Below are 19,664 nucleotides of genomic sequence, written 5' to 3' on the forward strand. Positions count from 1 at the left end.
TCCTCCCACACAGACTGGCCTGTCCCAGTGCAATCCCGTGTGACAGAAAGCTGATAGACATCCCGATTCCTCTTTTCCTCGCCTCAGCCAGCCTTCCCACAGGCCCCACCGTCCTCACATTAAAATACACTGCTAAATACACCAAGCCTTCGCTTGCTGCCCTCACCTAACCACTCTGGCTCTCTCCTGGACTGGGCAGCAGCTTCCTACTGGTCCTGCCAGCTGCCGCCCTCATCATCCCCCACCCCCCATGCAGTAGCCCTGAAGCCTGCAGGACCCTGTAGCTTCCACCCTTCCCACTTTTCCTTCCTCACCACCCATCTTTACTGGGCTCACATAAGCCAAAACACGCCTGCCCTTCACCAGCAAGGAAGAGTGGCCCTTTCCAGTCGGCCTCCAGAGCTGTGGGTAGTCTGTTACCTCTGTTTCCAGACCCTACCCTGAGTCATGGTTCACGAACATGCTACTTTACAGGGGAAGATGGTCAATATTGAAGCATGGTACGTGGAAACAGGCCTGGGGCATCACGTGTCTTACTCAGTATACCGTCTTGGTGTGGGAGAACCTCCGTCTACAATGTCGGGTGTGGGAGAGTCTCCATCTACACTGTCGGGGGGTGTGGGAGAGTCTCCATCTACACTGTCGGGGGGTGTGGGAGAGTCTCCATCTACACTGTCGGGGGGTGTGGGAGAGTCTCCATCTACACTGTTGGGTGGTGTGGGAGAGTCTCCATCTACACTGTCGGGGGTGTGGGAGAGTCTCCATCTACACTGTCGGGGGTGTGGGAGAGTCTCCATCTACACTGTCGGGGGTGTGGGAGAGTCTCCATCTACACTGTCAGGGGTGGGAGAGTCTCCATCTACACTGTCGGGGGGTGTGGGAGAGTCTCCATCTACACTGTCGGGGGGTGTGGGAGAGTCTCCATCTACACTGTCGGGGGTGTGGGAGAGTCTCCATCTACACTGTTGGGTGGTGTGGGAGAGTCTCCATCTACACTGTCGGGGGTGTGGGAGAGTCTCCATCTACACTGTCGGGGGTGTGGGAGAGTCTCTGTCTACACTGTCGGGGGTGTGGGAGAGTCTCCGTCTACACTGTTGGGTGGTGTGGGAGAGTCTCCATCTACACTGTCGGGGGTGTGGGAGAGTCTCCATCTACACTGTCAGGGGTGGGAGAGTCTCCGTCTACACTGTCGGGTGTGGGAGAACCTCCGTCTACACTGTCGGGTGTGGGAGAGTCTCCGTCTACACTTTCGGGTATGGGGAGCCTCTCTCTCACTGTCGGGTGGTGTGGGAGAGAGCTAGGCCAGAAGGTTTGAAAATGATTGGTGACTGACAAGTCTACCAGACCAAAAATAAAATAAAATAAAATAAAAAACCATTTCTAAAGCCCAGCAATGACATAGGCCGCCAGCACAGGGCGGTCAGATAAAGGCCTCTCTTACTTACTCTTTGTAGCTATGATAAAAACTGTGATCAGGGAATTTATAGATTCTTTTTTGCTTTTATGGCTCAGAGTGAGTCAAATGACAGGGAAAGGTGGCAGCAGGTGGCTTGAGCAGGAAGTTGGTCGCATTTCCACTCACCAGCAGGAAGCAGAGAGAACAAACAGGAAGTGGGGTGAGACTGTAACCCCTCAAAGCCCACTCAGAGGTGTCCATCCCCCGAAAGGCTCCTCCACCTCTTAAAGATGTTTTAATATTTCCAAAGAGTTTCACCAGCTGGGGACCAAGTTTCAAACACCCGAGCCTATTGCGGGGGCAGCACTCATTCAAAACTCTCTTAAGACCTTAAACAGACTTGTGTTAATGGATTGCTTTAGCCTTAAACAGACTTGTGTTGATGGATTGCTTTAGCCTTAAACAGACTTGTGTTGATGGATTGCTTTAGCCTTAAACAGACTTGTGTTGATGGATTGCTTTAGCCTTAAACAGACTTTTATGGGAGAATTGCTTTAGTCTTAAGCAGATTTGTGTTGATGGATTGTTTTCATTTATGAGAAAGGTACTCACTTGGGTTGGGGGACAGGCTTCATTATTCGATAGAATGACCTGAGCTCAGATCCCCAGCACCCATGTGAAAACATCCAGGCCCACCATTCGCCTATAGTCCTAGCTCTGGGAAGCAGAAGCCCTAGACATTCAGTGGCCCTAGACATTCTATCTTTATGAGGTTCCCAGGGGTCTTGGTTCATTTTCTGTTGCTATAACAAATTACCTGAGGGTAGCATCTTTATAAAGAAAAGAGGTGTTTATGTAGCTCATAATTCTGGAGGTCCAAGCCTGTGATGAGAGGACTATGTGATAGATAGTGTCACGTGGCAGGGTGTGTATGTGTTGTGTGTGTGTGAGGCAGGGAGAAGGAAGCCTGAGAGAGAAATCAGACTTTCTCTTTCACACCAGTTCACTTCACTGTCAGTCTTGAGATCAGTCCGCACCTTCGGACCAGAGTCGTGAAGTCACAATAGATTACTTCCTGCTGGGCTCCACCTCTGAAAGTTCCACCTCTTCCCTGCACTGCCTCATGGGAACCCAGCTTCCAGCACACGAGCCTTCAGGAAACAAATGGTATCCAAACCACAGCACCAGGGTTCGGGGTTAGGCCATCCAGGAGGAAACGATGTTGCTGAGCCTTTGGGCATGCCCCGCCATACACTTAGTTACACTCTCATTGTAAGTAAGACATTCAAATAAATAAATTACAGAGATGCGTAAGAGCTTATTAAATATTTTAAGAAACCCAGCTTTCAAAGCCGTAGAAGAAAATTTAGACAATGCCTTTCCAGTTTTATGGTACAGAAAGACTTTTAAAGTAAAGTATAAAATTCAGAGAACATAGCAGAAAGCTAGAAAGATCGGAGAAATACTTTGTTGACATATACAGATATAAAAATAGACAAACACCGCGTCTGTGTGTCTGTGAGTTTTCCTGGGGAGGATAGAGCATGTCTGTCTCTCACCCTGGGTCATGCTCATAGATTTGACTACACGAAAATTTCACACTGTGCTGTATAACAAGATGCCTTAAATTAGAAGATAGCAATAGCCAGAAAGAATCTGCAGCCCTTAGACTCAGAAAGGGCCAAAGAGCGAGCGTTGCGGCATAGAAGAAGGCCTATAGAGCGCAGGACAGATGGACAGGGAGAACTGGCAGGAAAATAGCTGATTCTCAAAAGGAGACGTTCAAACGGCCCTAACAATGGTGCTGGCACAGCGAGCTCTGCCTGGCATGGCCATCTGAGTGTGATCATAGCTGCTGGGATGCAGGCTGAGTCTCCCTCCTCTGGCCTCCTTGATCTTTGGCTCTCCCGTGAGTCACATGGAGGGTGGCTGCCAGCCGACTTTGCCAGTCGCCAAGCTCACCTGGGCCTGCAGCTGTGCCTTCACACCTGTCTCCCTCCCCAGAGCCTAACCCCCACCTTCCCCAGGACATTGTACTGGCTCCCTGGGTGGGTCCTCAAGACTTCTAGACAAGCCCAGGCTGGTCTTGCCTTTTTTAGGTTCTAGTCACAACCTCCAGATGGCCAGACTAAGGCTGGGACTATAGGAGATCTGCTTGCCTCTGAGGCAGGAAGAGGGAGATTGGGAGTGGGTGGGGCTTGTCTCTTAAAGGGACAGGGTTCCCGGGTGACCTGGCAGGCCAGCAGATTACAACATTCCCGCCTTTCTCTTTATAATAAAAAGGCGGGGGAGTTAGGCATGGAAGGTTGAGGAATTGGAACAGCAGGTTCTCAAGACTGCTTCCTGCTTATTTGTGGGTGTCAAAGTCTTTCTTGGGAGGCCTGAGAAAGCTGGGCACTGGTCACATCCTGGGGTAATTGGTCACTTTACTCCTGTCCAGGATTTGTGGTGTGGAACTATCCGGTGTCTCATAGACCTTGTCAGGTGTTGGCAGAGCAGAGGACAAGGTTAAGTTTAGAAGGAAAAAAAAAATCAGGACTAGGGAATTGAGAGGGGTGTATCTGACCTCTCTAAGGATTCTTAGGTTCAACTCCCTGGAACTCACAAGAATTCTTTGAGTTTGTGAAAACCTAAGTTTTAGATACATACGTTGTATAAACAGCAGTAATTTATGTCAGAATGACTGTGACCGGTGCTTTTGCACAATGAGAAGTATCTTTAGAAAACAACCAAAAAGAATTTAAAACCTTGACCTTGCAGCGGCGGTAGCAGCAGTGCTCTGCCAGGGTTGGATCAATCGCTCATCAGCATTCTATTGATAATGTTAAGACAATGAACGGCAGCGTGAGAGAGAAATGGGATAACTTGCAGGTTCACACCTTAATAACTTGCGATTGTATATCTTAAGACATCTTTTATTTAGAACATGGTAAGAAGTTATACTGGTGAGGTTGTCTTTTTTAAAATGACAAAACCTTTCAACTGTCAAACTGCATCAGAGATCTTTGAAAAGGATAAAATTTTTACTTTAGTTATTGATTAAAAGTGACTGAGAACTTACTCGATTGGCTACCTAGAGCCACTCCTCAGAGTCCTCCATGGTCGTGGAGGGCAGGGGCTTTCAGGACTGTATTTGTCCTCTGTTGTTAGAAGCAGGGCCTGCCAGGCTTTAGAGGATCCTGTGGGTTAGGAAATCTGTAAAAAGACAAGCCTACCTTGCCCTGAGCATCTAGATGAAAGGCAGTTCTTCCCAGTGGTTAGTGCTTAAACTTGATGGAGCGAATTGCAGATGGACATTGGTCTGTGCCCGTTTGCCTTCTGTCTTGGAGGAGATGGGTTGCTGCTGCTAGGAGCCCATCTGACCGCCCGGGCCAGCAGTTTACAACAAGTGTTGTCTGAGATTCTGGGTTGTTATCTGTCTGTGCTGTGCCGGCTTCCCTCCTCTCTTGAAGCAGACCAAGCCAAGGTACTGCCCTTGCCACACCTCTGAAATCTTTCATCAGGGCCCCAGGGGCATCTCCCCTGTGGAATCTTCCACCTCGGTTATCTCCCGGGCAGTCTTTCTCTGCTCTTCCAGCACTTTCCTTGCTCGACTTCCAAACACTTCATTCTCCTTCCTCACTGTCCGTCTCCCTCTGGCAGTGTCTAGTTAGCACCAGCGCAGGCACATGGCAGCACGGAGGAGCTTGTGAACCTCCTGTGATCAGGGACCGGGTCTCTTCCTCCACTCAAGCTCCCTACACCCCGCTGCTGTCTCGTGCAGGACAAGGACACCCACACCCGTGTGGATTACAGCCCAGGGCTTCTCAGGGGGTGAGTGAGAATGTTCCTGTGCAGGCATAAGGTGGGAGGGAACTTCAGGGGACAACCCCAGTAAGGAAGAGGTGGGGAAGAACCCAGGAACCAGTTTGGCTGGTCTGTTCAGGAAGAAACATGGACAAACTGGAAGAGCTGGCCAGAGCCAAGCATCCAATTGCTAGGCCAAGGCCTGGGGACCCAGTGGGTCTGTAGCTACTTGGGACCCAAAGGAAGGATCTAGTATGAAGAAGGGCTGATTGGAGCCCTGCTCCAGGAGTAGGTGGCCCAGTCATCACACACAGTTCAAGAAGATCCCCCGAGTCTCTAGAGGCAGTGCACACACGGAGAAAGGTGTGTCTGCCTGTTTTCCTTGTTCCTGTTGGCCCCTACTGCTCTGTGTAAGAAGCTGTATCAACAGCTCAGGGCTGACTTCTCTTCTCCTTGGGCGAACTTTTGCCCAGTCCTGGGTCAGGTTGTGTTTTTAAGGTACACATTGCCTCCCCCGATTCCCAGACTCTGGTTAGCCCTGTGCTCCAGCTATCATGTACAGAACTGGTTTAAACCCTCTTGACCTGGCCACCTCATCTAAGCTGATAGATCTTCAAAGGGCTGGGGTGGGTGAGGTTGAAGGAGGAAGGAGAGTAGTGGAGAATGTGGGAAGAGGGGTCCCCATCCAGAGCCTGTTCCAACTGTGAGTGTAGGAGATGCTGCTTTCTTCCCGTTCTGGGCGGAGACAGCCGCACAGCTGGTGGAGGTTGAGCATTTGCTGCTTTTGATGCCCCTCTCTCCAGAGCTCTTTGTGGCCTGGAGAAAGACAGTGGGGAAGATAGGAATGCGTCTCAGCAGCTGACTGTCTGGCTGGTTGGCTTTTGTCTTGGCCTCAGCTTCTGTTTCAAACAGATGTTTTGATTTCCACTGTGCTTAGCAACCCTTCCCGCAGCCTCTCTGAGCCCCAGAGAGATCACTGTAAGAGAGGTTTTGGCGCCTGATAACTGGGAAGGAGCCGTCACCACTGAACAGCGTCCACACATGGGATTCATGTGTCCTCTTGAGACCCTGAAACCCAAGAAAGTGGTGTCACATCAGCCTGGGCATGTGGTCTGAGTGGTCCTTCAGTCTTGGGCTGCCAGCAGCATTCAGTTGACAGCTTATTTTTCTAACCTGTGGGAAGGGCTTGCTGGTGGTTCCTTCTGGGATGTAATTGTGGAAAAGATTGTAGAAAGAGTAACTGCAGTTTGACTCTGGACCTGGCTTGGCCGCCTCCTTCCTAAGAGTGTGCTTGGACTGGCCTGGTTCTTCCAATGAGAAGATGGCTATAGCTGAGGGGATGACCATCCCACCAAACCCCCTCCTACCTCAGGATGCTCTTGCCCCAGAGCTGTATCCTGGCAACCAGAATCCTGAGGATACACCTTGACTGTGCTTGGGGATGAATCTTTGATCCCTTGAAATTGCGCAAGCATGGAGCTCCCAGGGCCTTCTCTGGTCTGCACGTGGCCCTCGTGGCCCTGTCCTTCATTTACAGCTCACTGGACCGTTCTCTTAACTTTTTAACTATGGACACCAGGTTTAGCATAAACCATGTTGAGAGACATAGACAACATCGCTTAAGTTGCCAGGGAAGCAGGACCAAAAGTCGACCCATAGAGAAGTGATTTTAGAAAGAGCTGTTCACTGCAGTCATCGTGAGGCTGGACACCCAGCCTCAGCTGCTTTGCTGCTATGGCCCACCTTACCCAGTGTCCCTTTCTCAGTGAGTCCCGTCTCCATGCTTGGTGTCTCCATTCTCTGTGTTGGTGATCCTTCTTGGGACCTTGCTCTACTAAGAAGATCCCTCTCCGCCCTAGCTTTTCAATCCCCACAGCCACTTCCTGGCATCTGTCATCTGTGGTAGACAGTCTGCCCTTCCCAGCTCCATCTTGGTTGTTGTCTGTCTCTCTGCTGCCATTTTTGGCCCTGATGGGTGGGTTGGAGACTCCTTGAGCCTTTGTCTTTCACAGTCTCCCACTCCAGGGCCTCAACCTTATCTTTTCTTTAGGAGGGTAGAGACCAGCCCTGCACTATGCCCTGCCCTCCTCTGCCTCATCTTCCTGGTCCCACACACTTGGCCAAGCCTGGTCCCTGATTAACTCTTGTCATCCGTGACTGAACTGTTTCTGAGGTTGGAAGTTTATTGAGATACCACTCTGCCATTTGAGTGGGTGTGGTGGTTTGAAAGAAAATGGTCCCCAAAGGAGTGGCACCATTAAGAGGTGTGGCTTTGTTGGAGTAGGTGAGGCCTTGTTGGAGGAAGTGTGTCACTGGGGAGGAGGGCTTTGAGGTCTCGTATATGTTCAAGCCATGCTCAGTGTTTCATACCACTTCCTGTTGCCTCTGAGTCAAGATGTTCCTTCTCTAGCACCATGTCTGCCTGTGTGCGGCCTCGCTTCCCACCTTGACAATAATGGATTAAACCTCTGGACTAAACTGTAAGCAGTCACCACAACTAAATGGTTTCCTTGATAAGAATTACCGTGGTCATAGTCTCTCTTCACAGCGATGGAAGCCCTAACTAAGACAGCAGGTCTCGTGTTCTGCTCACAATCTCCGAGTCCAGTTGCCTCTTCAGCCAGGACCCTGAGCCCACTCACCCTCTCCTCACCTTCTCTGCTTTGCCCCCTCACTCTCACCCTCACCCCTCACCCCTTACCCTCACCCCTCACCCTCACCACACACCCTCACCCTCACCCCTCACCCTCACCCCTCACCCTCACCCCTCACCCTCACCCTCACTCTCACCCTCACCCCTCACCCTCACCCTCACCCCTCACCCTTACCCTCACCCCTCACCCTCACCCCTCACCTTCACCCCTCACCCCTCACCCTCACCCCTCACCCTCACTCTCACCCTCACTCTCACCCTCACCCCTCACCCCTCACCCTCACCCCTCACCCTCACCCTCACCACACACCCTCACCCTCACCCTCACATGAGAGGATGAGGGCTGAGAGAGTAGAGGTCACCCTCAACAGACGGGTTGTTTGTGGCCAGGTCGGGGAAGCAAAGTATTCCCATGTGGGAACACCTATAGAGAAATTGACAGAAGGCATGGAAAGCTGAGCATTCCATCTGTTCTTGAGACATTAGGTAAGGAAAGGCGGACATTGTGGATGGGCAGCCTGCAGGTGTGTGCACTTAACCATGGCTGCTTAAAATAAATGGAGGTGGGTCGCCAACACCGAACACTCGGAATGCCCTGTTTCTCTGGAAAATTCTCGTCTTTGCAGACTCCGGTTGATATACCCAGCTGTTGGTCACTGGCTGCAATCGTCAATCTGTCCTTACCAAGGGGAGACTTGGTCTCTGCCACATACAGCCTCATTCAGTAGCTCTGTTCGTTCATTACCTATCTGGTATTTGTAGACACTTGGAATGTCTGTATGTTCTAGAGAAAAGGCTGCGTTTTCCATCAGCTCTCTTAGGAAAATGGAGTGGCTTGGTGACAATAAGGCTATGTAATGAATTGTGGACAAGGTGCTGAGAGATCTGGCTTCTGTGTCCAGGCATTGGGTAGCCAGGGCAGCGAGGCTGTTGCACTGTGGAGGTGGATACATGGAGGCAGTGTGGAAACATTGAGGAAAGACTTCATGGAGAGCCATTCTGGGAAGAGAGGATCTCAGCTTTAAAGGACTCGGCTCCCCAAGGATGAAGGTTACCGAGTATAGGGGCTGAGCAGTGGCTCCTAAAAGATACGTTGGAGTCCTAGGCTCCAGTACTTCCCAAAGAGACCTGTGTTAGTCATCCTTGTGACACCATGACAAAATACCCAAAAGAATCAGCGCAAGAAGGGATGGTTTATCCTGGGCACGTACCTTTAGGGGTTTCAGCCCATCTGGCTTCATTCCATTGCTCTCAGGCAGAACATCATGGATGGAGCATGTGGTGGAAGCCAGCTGCTTAGCTCATAGTCTAACTGGCCTGGCAGCAATGAAGATGTTCTAGAGACACGCCTCTCAGTCTGACCGTCCAGTTACTGAAACAGTGGACTCCAAAGGGTGGGAATCTCACGCGGGGAGAAGAAAAGAGTGTATGTGGGGTGTGGGGTGTGGAGGGGCTTGCCTCCCCGAAAGATATGTCACACAGGCTTAACAACTTGTCCGAGCGCTCTTCAGGAGGAGACTGAAGCCCGACAATGATGCGCTGGGGCTGGGCAGGACCACACCTTGACCAAGACAGCTCAGATGTGCAGAGCCCCAGTCCCTTATTCAAACTGTACTCTCACTTTGGGACCCCTAAAATGAGATTCAGATGGGATTTTTGGGGAGATGGGGGTCACTAGATCTCTTTGTCCCAAAATAGTTTTTAAATAAACCTGCTTTCTACTTTCCACTCTTAAATGACTCTTTTAATCAGTTTATTGATGATGGGTGACCAAGCCTGACTTGAGGCTCAGGCTGCAATCTCCAAGTTTGATAGCAATGAGACTCCTCCTTCTCAGCGTCCCACTTAGCCCCTCCTGATAGCACCAACAGCTTTAGTCACCAAGACTAAAGCACCAACACAGACCACAGCAGCGCTCCGTGGACACAGGGTACATGAGGTCATGTTGGAGTGGGTTGAGCCCGTGGTCCAGTGTAACTGCATGTAACGGCAGTCATGTGACTTAGTAGGACAGGGGCATGTAGGCAGAAGACAGGTGAGGCAGAGAGTGGCTGAAGCCCAGAAACGTCCAAGACAGTTGGCAGCAGCCACTGGGAGCTGATGAAGCTGAACGCTCCCCTGGAAGACCCTGGACTCACCTTGGCTTAATTAACTTTCGTTCCCTCACCCGTGAGAGGGGATGTGTTTGTTGTTTCTGGGAAAGTCGGGGCTTCCCATATAATGGTCATATCCACAGAGGTCAGACCTGTTTAGAGCTGTCACAGCGATAAGTCGGCGGCGATTAAGCTGTTTTGAGTGGGGAGTCAATAATTTACGGGAGTTGAATGGGACAAGGCAGCCCTGTTGAGTTTTGTTTGTTAGTTTAAAAACTATTAGCAGAAGGCTGTGTCAAAGAATGCTTGTTGGGCTCACCTTCCCAGCCCGGGTCTGATGCTGAGTCCACAGGGACACAGGTCTCCTGGAGTCACCTTCCCACCCACTGAAGGATAGACCGGACCCTATTGCTTGGTCTCGCAGTTTCCTGCCCTTTGTTCGATCTGCTTGGGTTTATTTGTGGAGCTGAATGAATGCACAAAGGCTTCTTTGTTTCATGGTGAGCAAAGTGAGGGCCGGATGACACTCGGTCCGTGTCGGAGGCTGTAAAGCTGCTGGAGTTGAACGCCTTGTTGCTGGTGGCAGGATTATTTCATTGCACTTCTCTGACGAGAGCCATTCCTTTCTCCTCCTTGTCCCCGTCCTGGCTACACCTAGAACCTGGGAGGACAGTGGGTGTAGCCAGGGCTATGCACTGCAGGTCGGGCCCCCACAACTGTGTTCCACAACTCCAGAGCAGGGGCCAGGCCTTTCCTGGAGACCCCTTAGACTCATGACAATACCCACTCTTTACCAGGGAGCACTCTGGATGAAGGGTGTGCCCTCCACCACCACACCCCTTTCGTGAATGTGCAGCAGAGGCAGGAAGAAGATTCTGGAGCACACTGTTTGTGACCCTGTGCAGGCCCTGAAGGAGTGTGACTGTTGCTGTCTGAAATGAGTGTGTTCTAAAGAGAGGAGACCCGTGCCTCCCTTTAATCAGCAGACTATTGAAACAATAGACCTCAGAAACTGGAATTTCCCGAGGATTGTCATGTTAGAACAAGGAAAAGTTGGAGTCTGGTGCCAACCAGAGGAAGGTGTCTCTTAGAAATTTCACACAGTTCTGACAAATGTCAGCCCCTTGGCAGCAGGCAGTGATAGATCACTGAAGCGTGGGACCAGACTTTGATCAGAACTAGTCAGTCGTACGTACCTTCCTGCTCTGTTTACCCTTAAAACTCGTGTTGGATCCATAACATGAATCTGAGGAGTCCCTAGACTCTTTGTTCTTCTTTCCAGTGTGGCCACATTGAATAGTTTTTACTATTACTTATTTCTTGAATTGGCCATTTGAGGACAGGTCGTTAGAGCGGCCAGGGCCCAGACTCTGACCCTAACAACCAGGGTGGCAGAAATCCTCATGCTAACCCCGAGTCTGTACATGTGAGATACTATGCCTTACTGGTGGCAGTTGTAGGCCAATGACTCTGTAGGACTGTTCAGATCAGATTGGGGACCTTTGTGGATGTGGGCAGCCATCTGGGTAGCTCTTAAAAGCTGGAAGAGGGGGCTGAAGAGATGGCTCAGTGGTTAAGACCATTGCCTGTTCTTCCAGAGGACGTGAGTTCAATTCCTGCACCCACATGGCAGCTCACAACTGTCTATAATTTGAGTTCCAGGGGATCTGACACCCATGACAAAACACCAGTGAACATAAAAAAAAAAAAAAAGCTGGAAGAAGCAGCCAGAAGAGGAGGAGACAGAATGAGCTGGGAAGATGAAATGGAAGTTGGTGCCTCTGTTGTGCTGGATTGAAAGAGAGACAAAGAAGCTGAGAGCCAAGGAAAGCCCCAAGACTGACTCCAAAAGCTTCAGGAAAGAGAGGTCCTGCAGACCCCTCCATTCGAGTAACGAGTCCCACTGCCAGGTGCTGATCTTCAGCTTTGCAAGACCGTGTGTTTGTGACATTTTAAGCCGCTGTCATGTGTACTCGCTATAGCTGCAATGGAGGCCATCAAGGACAAATGGGATTAAATAGAGCCAAGCCTGGGTTCTGGTAGCCCTGATAAATGGGGCCACCTTCCTCAATACAGCAATTGCAGAGATAAGCCATAAGGAAAACCGGATGAAGAAGATGTACACGAGAGTGGGGAGAGGGGTATCCAGAAGGCTAAACGTCTGTGATTAGACTTGGTTATTTTTGGAGATTGGAAACAAAATCTAGAAGGGGTCAGTGAGATTAGCAGCAGTAATCCCTGTTGGAAATAGTTTACTTTTTTAATAGGTTTGCTATTAGTTTTTTAATAGGTTTGCTGTTAGTTGTTTTTTTTTTTAATAGTTTTACTGTTTCTTGCTACACCGAACTCAGGAAAGTGGCAGGGAGTCTAGCCGGTGGGAGCTGTCTTGAGATTGACTGTTGCTGTTTCCTCGGAGAAAAGGTGTCCCCTTCCCATGCACCTCCCAGCCTCTGTGCTGACAGGAAACTTGAAATCAGAGCTTAAAGACTTGAGGGAAGAGGCCTGGGACGGGACTACTTGGGGTGTGGAAAGTTATTAGAACTTCTGGTGGTTGCCTTCGGCCTTTCTAAGATTTTTTTCTCTCATAGTTGGTGTCCCTGTGGCCTTGTTGTGTCTTGGTTCACATTGTCCTCCATCCAGAGCATGGGTTGACTCAATTGTGGCAGACAGCAAAAATCAGGTTGAGAGGTGCCCTGGGAAAGACCATGGTGCCAAGGCAGTTGTGGGAGAAACTGAAGCAGTCATTTCTCTTCCTGAGCAGTGCCTCGCTCCTTCTGGGGCTGGCTTTACTGGTCATACAGCCTAACATTGCTCCTTTTGCTTATTTCTTCCTCTGCTTGGCTGGCTTCTGCTTTCTTGCCTGCCTCCTGTCCTGTGTGGTGGAACGGAGCCTCCGATCTAGGCAGAGCTCAAGGCAGACTGAGAATTCAGAGGCCTCAGGCAATGCACGGGTCAGTGAGGCTTTTGAGGTACCAACCTATGAACAGGCCGTAGTGATGGGCTCAGAAACACAGCACCACCTCCAAGAGCTGGAGCAACCACCCCCTTACAGCAGTGTCGCTATAGCCCCAGGAGTTGAGGGGGCGCAGCCTAGCCAGCTAGAGAGGCCCAGCCCAGGAAGGCTGAAGAGACGAGTGGGCTCGGAGGGGACAATGTCTCGCAGAGGAAATCCTGGAGGAGCTCTTCGACTTAGGGGCCCACGAGTTGCATCCACTGCTCCCGATCTGCAAAGCTTGAGGGTGGCCCCCAAATTGGAGCCCACTACTCCACCCCCTGCCTACGACATCTGTTTTGCTTACCCTGAAGATGACAATGTTTTCTATGAAGACAAATGGATACTTCCCTAGGCCTTGCTCTCAGATCTTATCATCGCGGCGCTCCTCTGCCCAGCATTTCCTACTATCTACTTAATCAGAAACTGGTTTTGCCCGCCCGGACATCATAGACGGGGTCTTCAAACCAGCCGGGAGGCAGACTATGGAAAGCCCTTCCCATTTGAGATATGGGTGGCAGTTGGATTCATCTGGAAAAATTCTGGAGCCCATCTGACGTCCAGCATTTCCAGAGTAAGGTGGAAGATGAGAGAGAGAGAAACTGGAGTGATACTTCGGAGTGACAGCTGTTTCATCAAACCTCGCTTAGATTCCTGGTGGGGTATTACATAACAGGGTAATTCGAGACTCTAAGGGTGAGGGGGGCTGGAGAGTTTTCACAAAAACAAGATGCTAGTAAAAAAAAAACATAAAAAAATAGTTTTACTGTTTGAAGCATATAGAGCCTTTTCTGGGCTGGTTCCCTTTTTCTTTCTCCCTGTCACAGAAACCAGGTGGCCCACCTGACCCAGGATAGAGACTTTGGAGGAAACCTTTTAAACAAGCATGCTTGGGTCTGGAGAGAGCAGGCCAAAACCCAACACCAGAGCCAGCTTTTGAAGTCAAATGCTCTACCACTGAGCTATACCCCCTAGAGCCAGCTTCTGTATGGAAGCAACATATAACATTTTTAAAATAGTATCCATACCCAAATGTACACAAGGGCAGGGGCAGGGAAGAAACTGCCAACATGACGGCTTCATTGTTAGCAGTAAGGCTCTTATTGTGAATAAGAGATAGAGCATATTCTAGTGGCAGAGTCGAGAGCAGAGAGAAAGAGGTGGTCTGGGAATGGCCAGGTCCAGGGAAGCTGGGGAGTGGGAAAGAATAGTGGCGATAGTGAGAGAGCAAGAGGGTAGTGATGGATGGTAGGCAGGCAGGAAGGTAGATGATGTGGTGGCTTGAAAGAAAATGACCCCCAAATGGAGTGGCACTATTAGGAGGCGTGGCCTTCCTGGAGGAAGTGTGTCACTCTGGAGGTGTGCTTTGAGGTCTCTTACTCAAGCGTCCCTCAGTGTGACTTCCAGTTGATTTCCCTGTCTCCTTCAAGATGTAGGACTCTCAGCTCTAACACTGTATCTGCCAGCATGCCACCATGCTCCCCATGGTGATGATCATGGGCTGAACTTCTGAACCTGTAAGCGAGCCACCCCAATTAAATGTTTTCTTTGTAAGAGTTGCTGTGGCCACGGTGTCTCTTCACAGCCAATGAATACCCTAACTAAAGTAGACAGAAGATTGAACGAATGGGGTGGACAAACCGTGTGGCTTACAAGGAGGAATAGACGGAGGAAGGCAAGGGCCTGGACGCTAGTATAAATTTTGAAATGTATAGCACAGGCTTGCGATGCTGAGGGTCCTGACCTCCAGCATGCACTTCGTCACGCAGATAGACACCATGGGTAACTCGAATGTCCCTTCTGCCAGAGGCAGGGGAAATGACTCCTTTTGGGGTGCAGAAAACCCATTTCACAAGTTCCTGAGGAGTTGCTAGCTTTTATTTAGCTTCCAGAAATCTTTCTATAGTCCACCTTGAGTTCATTTCTGGATATATAGCTTGCCCGTGAGATCTAACAGGAGATACATTCAGTGAAGCTGGGTTGGGAAGAAGACAAAGGGACCCAGCGGCCCCCAAGTCCATGAGCCTCAGCTGTAAACAGAGAGCAAGAGATGTGCGGAACTATGCCATCCTGGTCAAGGTGTGGTCCTGTGCTTTACAAGTTATACATGGTCTCCTGGCCTGGCTACAGTTGTTAGAACTGTGACATTTCTTCCTGAGAGGTAATTCCTCCTCTGGCTGGCTCCAGGTTCTATCCTTCCCCTCCTCCCACTGCTTGGGATTTCTGAGGACATTCTAGTTCCTTGGGGATCATAGTCTGACAGCCAAAGAGAAGAGCATGTTTCTCTCTCGGATACCTTCACTTGCTAAGTAGGATTTCCTGACTGCCAGGGTTGATTGGGTCAGGTTGTATAAAGGGTGTGTCTGTGGTTCCCAAGCCCCTTCTAAGCGACTGAGACCCTCATTTTACAAATGCCTGCCTTGCTGCAAGCAGCCCCTCAAATGCCAGCAGAGTCTGCTTAGTGTGGGGTCCAGCACCAGCTAGTCTCGGAGAGGCCAGTGATTTCATTAGTCACAATTTAGGTCGCTTTGCGCACTCCCTAAAAAACGAGGCCCAGTCAAGTTTGGGGGAAATTAACTCATTGAGCTGATTCTTAATCTTTGTGATGTCCGCAATCTCCTTGAGAGTCTGTGGCTCCTAGCCATAAAAATCGATGTACAATTTCAGTGATTGTATAGCTTCCCAGAGCTATCCCTCGAGGTCTCTGTGGCTGCCAGGGACATCTTCTGCCATCCTAGGCTGGGAGGCCTGGCGGTAATAAATTCACACTGAGGGCGGATGGCTGTTTTCCTGCCAGGCTTCCCCGGGGCTTTGCCAAACTCTGGAACCTAGTTCAATGGCTCCTCATTGTTTGTACATTTTACACTTACAGATACACCCAGCTGTCTAAATTGTGTTGTAACTCAGAGATTGATTCGGCGTTTTTGAGGTCATTTGTGCCTGGGGCGGACTGAGCGGCAACGGTTTAATTACCTATTGCACATACTCCTAGATAGTGCTGAAGGGTGAACCACTGGCTTCTTGTCTGATTTTGGGAGCAAGTGCCCCTTTGAAGACTTATTTGACGCCACTGTTTGTACATTTTGTTGGTAATTTCACATTTTTGTTTTGACACTTGTTTTTAAACTTTTGTTTATTATCTCTATGGGTATGGTGGTTTTGCCTGTGTGTATGTCATGTGCCAGATGCATGCAGTAGCCATGGAGGCCAGAAGAGGCATTGGTTCTCTAGAACTAGAGTTATGGGCAGTTGTGAGTTGCCATGTGGGTGCCATGTGGAATAGAACCTGTGTCCTCTGGAAGAGCAGCCCGTGTTCTTACCCTCTGAGCCATCTCTCCAGCTTATTTATTCATTCATTTATTTCATATATTCATGTGTAAGTGCTCACACAAAGGTCGAAGGTCAACTTGTGGCTTCCTGGGATTGAACTCTGGTTGTCAGGTTTGGTGGCAAGTGCCTTTAAACACTGAATATCTTCCTGACCCCTTAGTATATATTTTCAAATGGCCCTCAGGGGACTGGAGAAATGGTTCAGCACTTAGGAGAACCTGGGTTTGATTTCCAGTACCCCCATGGCAGCTGATAACTGTCTGTAACTGTAGTTCCAGGGGACCCAGTGCCCCCTTCCGGCCTCCGCAGTCACCAGGCATACAAGTGGTGCACAGACACACATGCAGGGAAAATTTCTATACATATAAAGTAAAAAAAAAAATAGATTTAAGTGGCTCTCAGCCCAGTTCTGTAGCACCACCTTGCATTTCTATGTGCAGAGAGGCAGTGATAGCCCTTGGAGAACATCACTTGCATATAATAAGCTTTATTCTGATTGGACCTCTTGTGCCGGTGGCTATGCATTCAATGTGGCTTGATCAATAATGCTTATGCAATAAAGGCGTCTTTAAACAGAAAAGCCACAAAACAGACAGCAAAGCCACAGTGGTTGACTATAGCCATCCTGACATCTTAAAGTGAAAAACCACAAATAACAAGAGCTGGGGATGAGGAACAAATACAAGGATACAGAAAAGCAGTCCTGACTCAGTAACTCAATTATTGTGATAAGATCTAAGCTGTCCGAAGACAGGGTGTTTATTTTTCTGCACCTCTAACAAGGTTGTTAAAGCAACAGACTGTACTTACTGGTTCCAGAATATTTGTAGCCTTGAGTTTTGCTATGGGATACCTGCAGAAAAAAACTGAGAGTTCTGGATAAGTCGGAGTAGATGAGCCTTTAGTCACAGCCAGCAAGGCTGTCCCAGGCCAGGAGTGGGAAGCAACCGCCACCTCCAGTTGGTTTGTTTTCAAACGCAGGAACCGCAATTGTGACATACACAGAGAGGCCGCTGTGGACATCTGCAGCAGGTGAGCCTTCATAGTGGTCAGGACATTCTCATCCTCGAGTCAGGGACACCTCGTGTAAGAATTTACGGCTGGTTCACAGACCAGTTTGCTTGAGGAATTTATGGCTACGTGACCAGAGACCAGTTTACCCCAGGTGATTCTCAGAGTATAATTAGGAATACTTTCACGAGATGGCGTAGCTCGGCATCCCACTACAGTTTTACCCTTCTCTCATCTCTAAATCCAAGTAACACCTTACAAATCCACACTTTATTTTACAAATTACAATTTAATTTACAAAAGATCATTCCTTTTAAAGAAACGTTGTTACATTCTTTTGTGCATGTGTGTACATACACGTGTGTGTGCGCGTATATACGTGTATGTCTATATGTGTGTGAGTGTGTCCATATGCCACGACACATGTGGGAGTCTGAGACAAATTGTTTTTCCTTCTACTGTGTGGGTCCCAGAGATCACACTCGGGTCATTGGGCTTGGTGGCAAGTGTCTGTGATTGCTGAGCTATCTACAAAAGTTGATTCTTTAAGATGAGAAATGAGTATCAAACTTGGCTTAATCTTCAAACCTTATAAATTACAGTCTGAGTCATATGACTTATAAGCTACAAAATCATTTATCTAGCCTCCATGAAGATAATATCAAAGTGCAGCTCTCCTCCTGAGCCTGTCTTGGTTGAGCGTGTTCTGTCCTTTCCTAAGAAGTTCTCTCTCTGAATGCTGATGTTTATGGAAGCATCCACTTGCCCTTGTCTTCACCTAATCAGTTCTCTAGCTTTGCTTCATTCTGAATGTCTCTTCCTCAGGCATAGTCAAGGCCCTGGCTTTACCTGAGTGTGTGTCCCTAAGGGGAGAACTCAGGCTATTGGCTGTTTTGGACTGAGTCTCCCTGCTGCCTGATACAACAAAGCACAATAGGATATTATTACTGCTTCTCAGTCATGGTGACGGTCAGCATTCAATTTCTTTTTTGTTTGTTTGTTTGTTTTGTTCTTTGTGACAGCGTTTCTCTGTAGCCATAGAGCCTGTTCTGGAACTTGCTCTGCAGACCAGGCTGGCCTCGAACTCACAGAGATCTACTTGTCTCTGCCTCCCGAGTGCTGGGATTAAAGTCATGCACCACCACCGCTCTGCTCAGCCTTCCTTTTCAGATGGCTTCCTGGCTCCATCCTGTCTGCAGAGATGGAGGGTCTGTCTTTGACCTTACTGACTGCTCCAGGTGTGCATCAGCCACCAGTCCTGAAATCCTTGTGTCCTGTTTAGTAGGTATCGCAGGTTCTGCCAAGGGGAACCTGGTAGCCTCCCACTGTGTCTCGGTGTTTCTGTTACTGTAAAGAGACACCATGACCATGGAAATTCTTATAAAGGAGAACATCTAATTGGGGTGGCTTACATGTTCAGAGGTTTAGTATATTATCATCATGGTGTGACGTGGTGGCATGCGAGCAGACATGATCTGGATAAGTAGCCAAGTGTCCTACATCTTTGCAGGCAACAGGAAGTAGTCTGAGACACTGGGTGTGGCTTGAGCATATATGAGACCTCAAAGCCCACCTCACACTCTGAAGCCTGGCTGACTTCTGTGAGTCCTCTTGCCTCAACTCCTGAGTGCTAGGATTACAGGCATGAGCCTCCTCTCCCAGTTTAGATTTTGTTATTTAAGAGGATGCAATAGGGCCAATGAGATGGCTCAGCGGGTAGAGGCACCTGCCACTAACCCTGACTGCCTGGGTTCAATCCCCATCCTACCAGTTGGAAGGGGAGAACCACTCCCGCAGATTATCCTATAATTTCCACATATGTCATGTGGTGTGTGCCACCCCCACAAAATAAATGTAGAATAAGTAATTTTTAAAAGATACTCTCCATAAGGAATATATATTGCTACATTATAGCAAATTTTTGTGTGTGTTGCTAGGGCTCAAACCCTATGTGCTAGGCAAGGACTTCAGACAGTAAAATATTTCGCTAACTATGGGCTGAAGAAACGGCTCAGCAGTTGAGAGCACCTGTTGCTTTTGCAGAGGACCGGGGTTTGGTTTCCAGCACTCACATAGTGGCTACAGCCATCTGTAACTTCAATTCCAGGGAAGCCAATGCTCTCCTCTGACCTCCACCTGTGCCAGACATGCATGTGATGCAAATACATATACATATATGCACACGATACACGCACACAATAAGAAATAAATCTATTTTTCAATATTTAGTAACTAGATTCCAGTAAAATGAGTGCCCTGTCATCTTCCTTTGTCGTTAATTTTTATACCAGCTTTATTGAAATGTAATTCATATACCACACAACTGATTTCAGAAAGCATATAGTTCATGGTTTTTTAAAGTATTTTAGTATTTATAGGGTTATCTGACCATCCCTACAATCT

The 19,664-nt window shown here is 48.9% G+C and overlaps 2 protein-coding genes across 8 annotated transcripts in view; both read left to right on the forward strand.

The window, feature by feature from the left end:
- The window catches only part of Synj2 (synaptojanin 2), a 101,544-nt gene that overhangs the window by 12,100 nt on the left and 69,780 nt on the right, over positions 1–19,664 (forward strand). The window lies entirely within an intron of this gene.
- Positions 12,302–13,673, forward strand: LOC142842593 (transmembrane protein 139-like). The gene is made up of 2 exons (XM_075959295.1): positions 12,302–12,349; positions 12,517–13,673. Exon 2 carries the CDS (start codon positions 12,634–12,636, stop codon positions 13,273–13,275), a length of 642 nt encoding a protein of 213 aa, XP_075815410.1. The 5' UTR covers positions 12,302–12,349; positions 12,517–12,633; the 3' UTR covers positions 13,276–13,673.

The sequence above is a fragment of the Microtus pennsylvanicus genome, chromosome 1 (genome assembly GCF_037038515.1).
Source record: "Microtus pennsylvanicus isolate mMicPen1 chromosome 1, mMicPen1.hap1, whole genome shotgun sequence".
NCBI classification, from domain to species: domain Eukaryota; kingdom Metazoa; phylum Chordata; class Mammalia; order Rodentia; family Cricetidae; genus Microtus; species Microtus pennsylvanicus.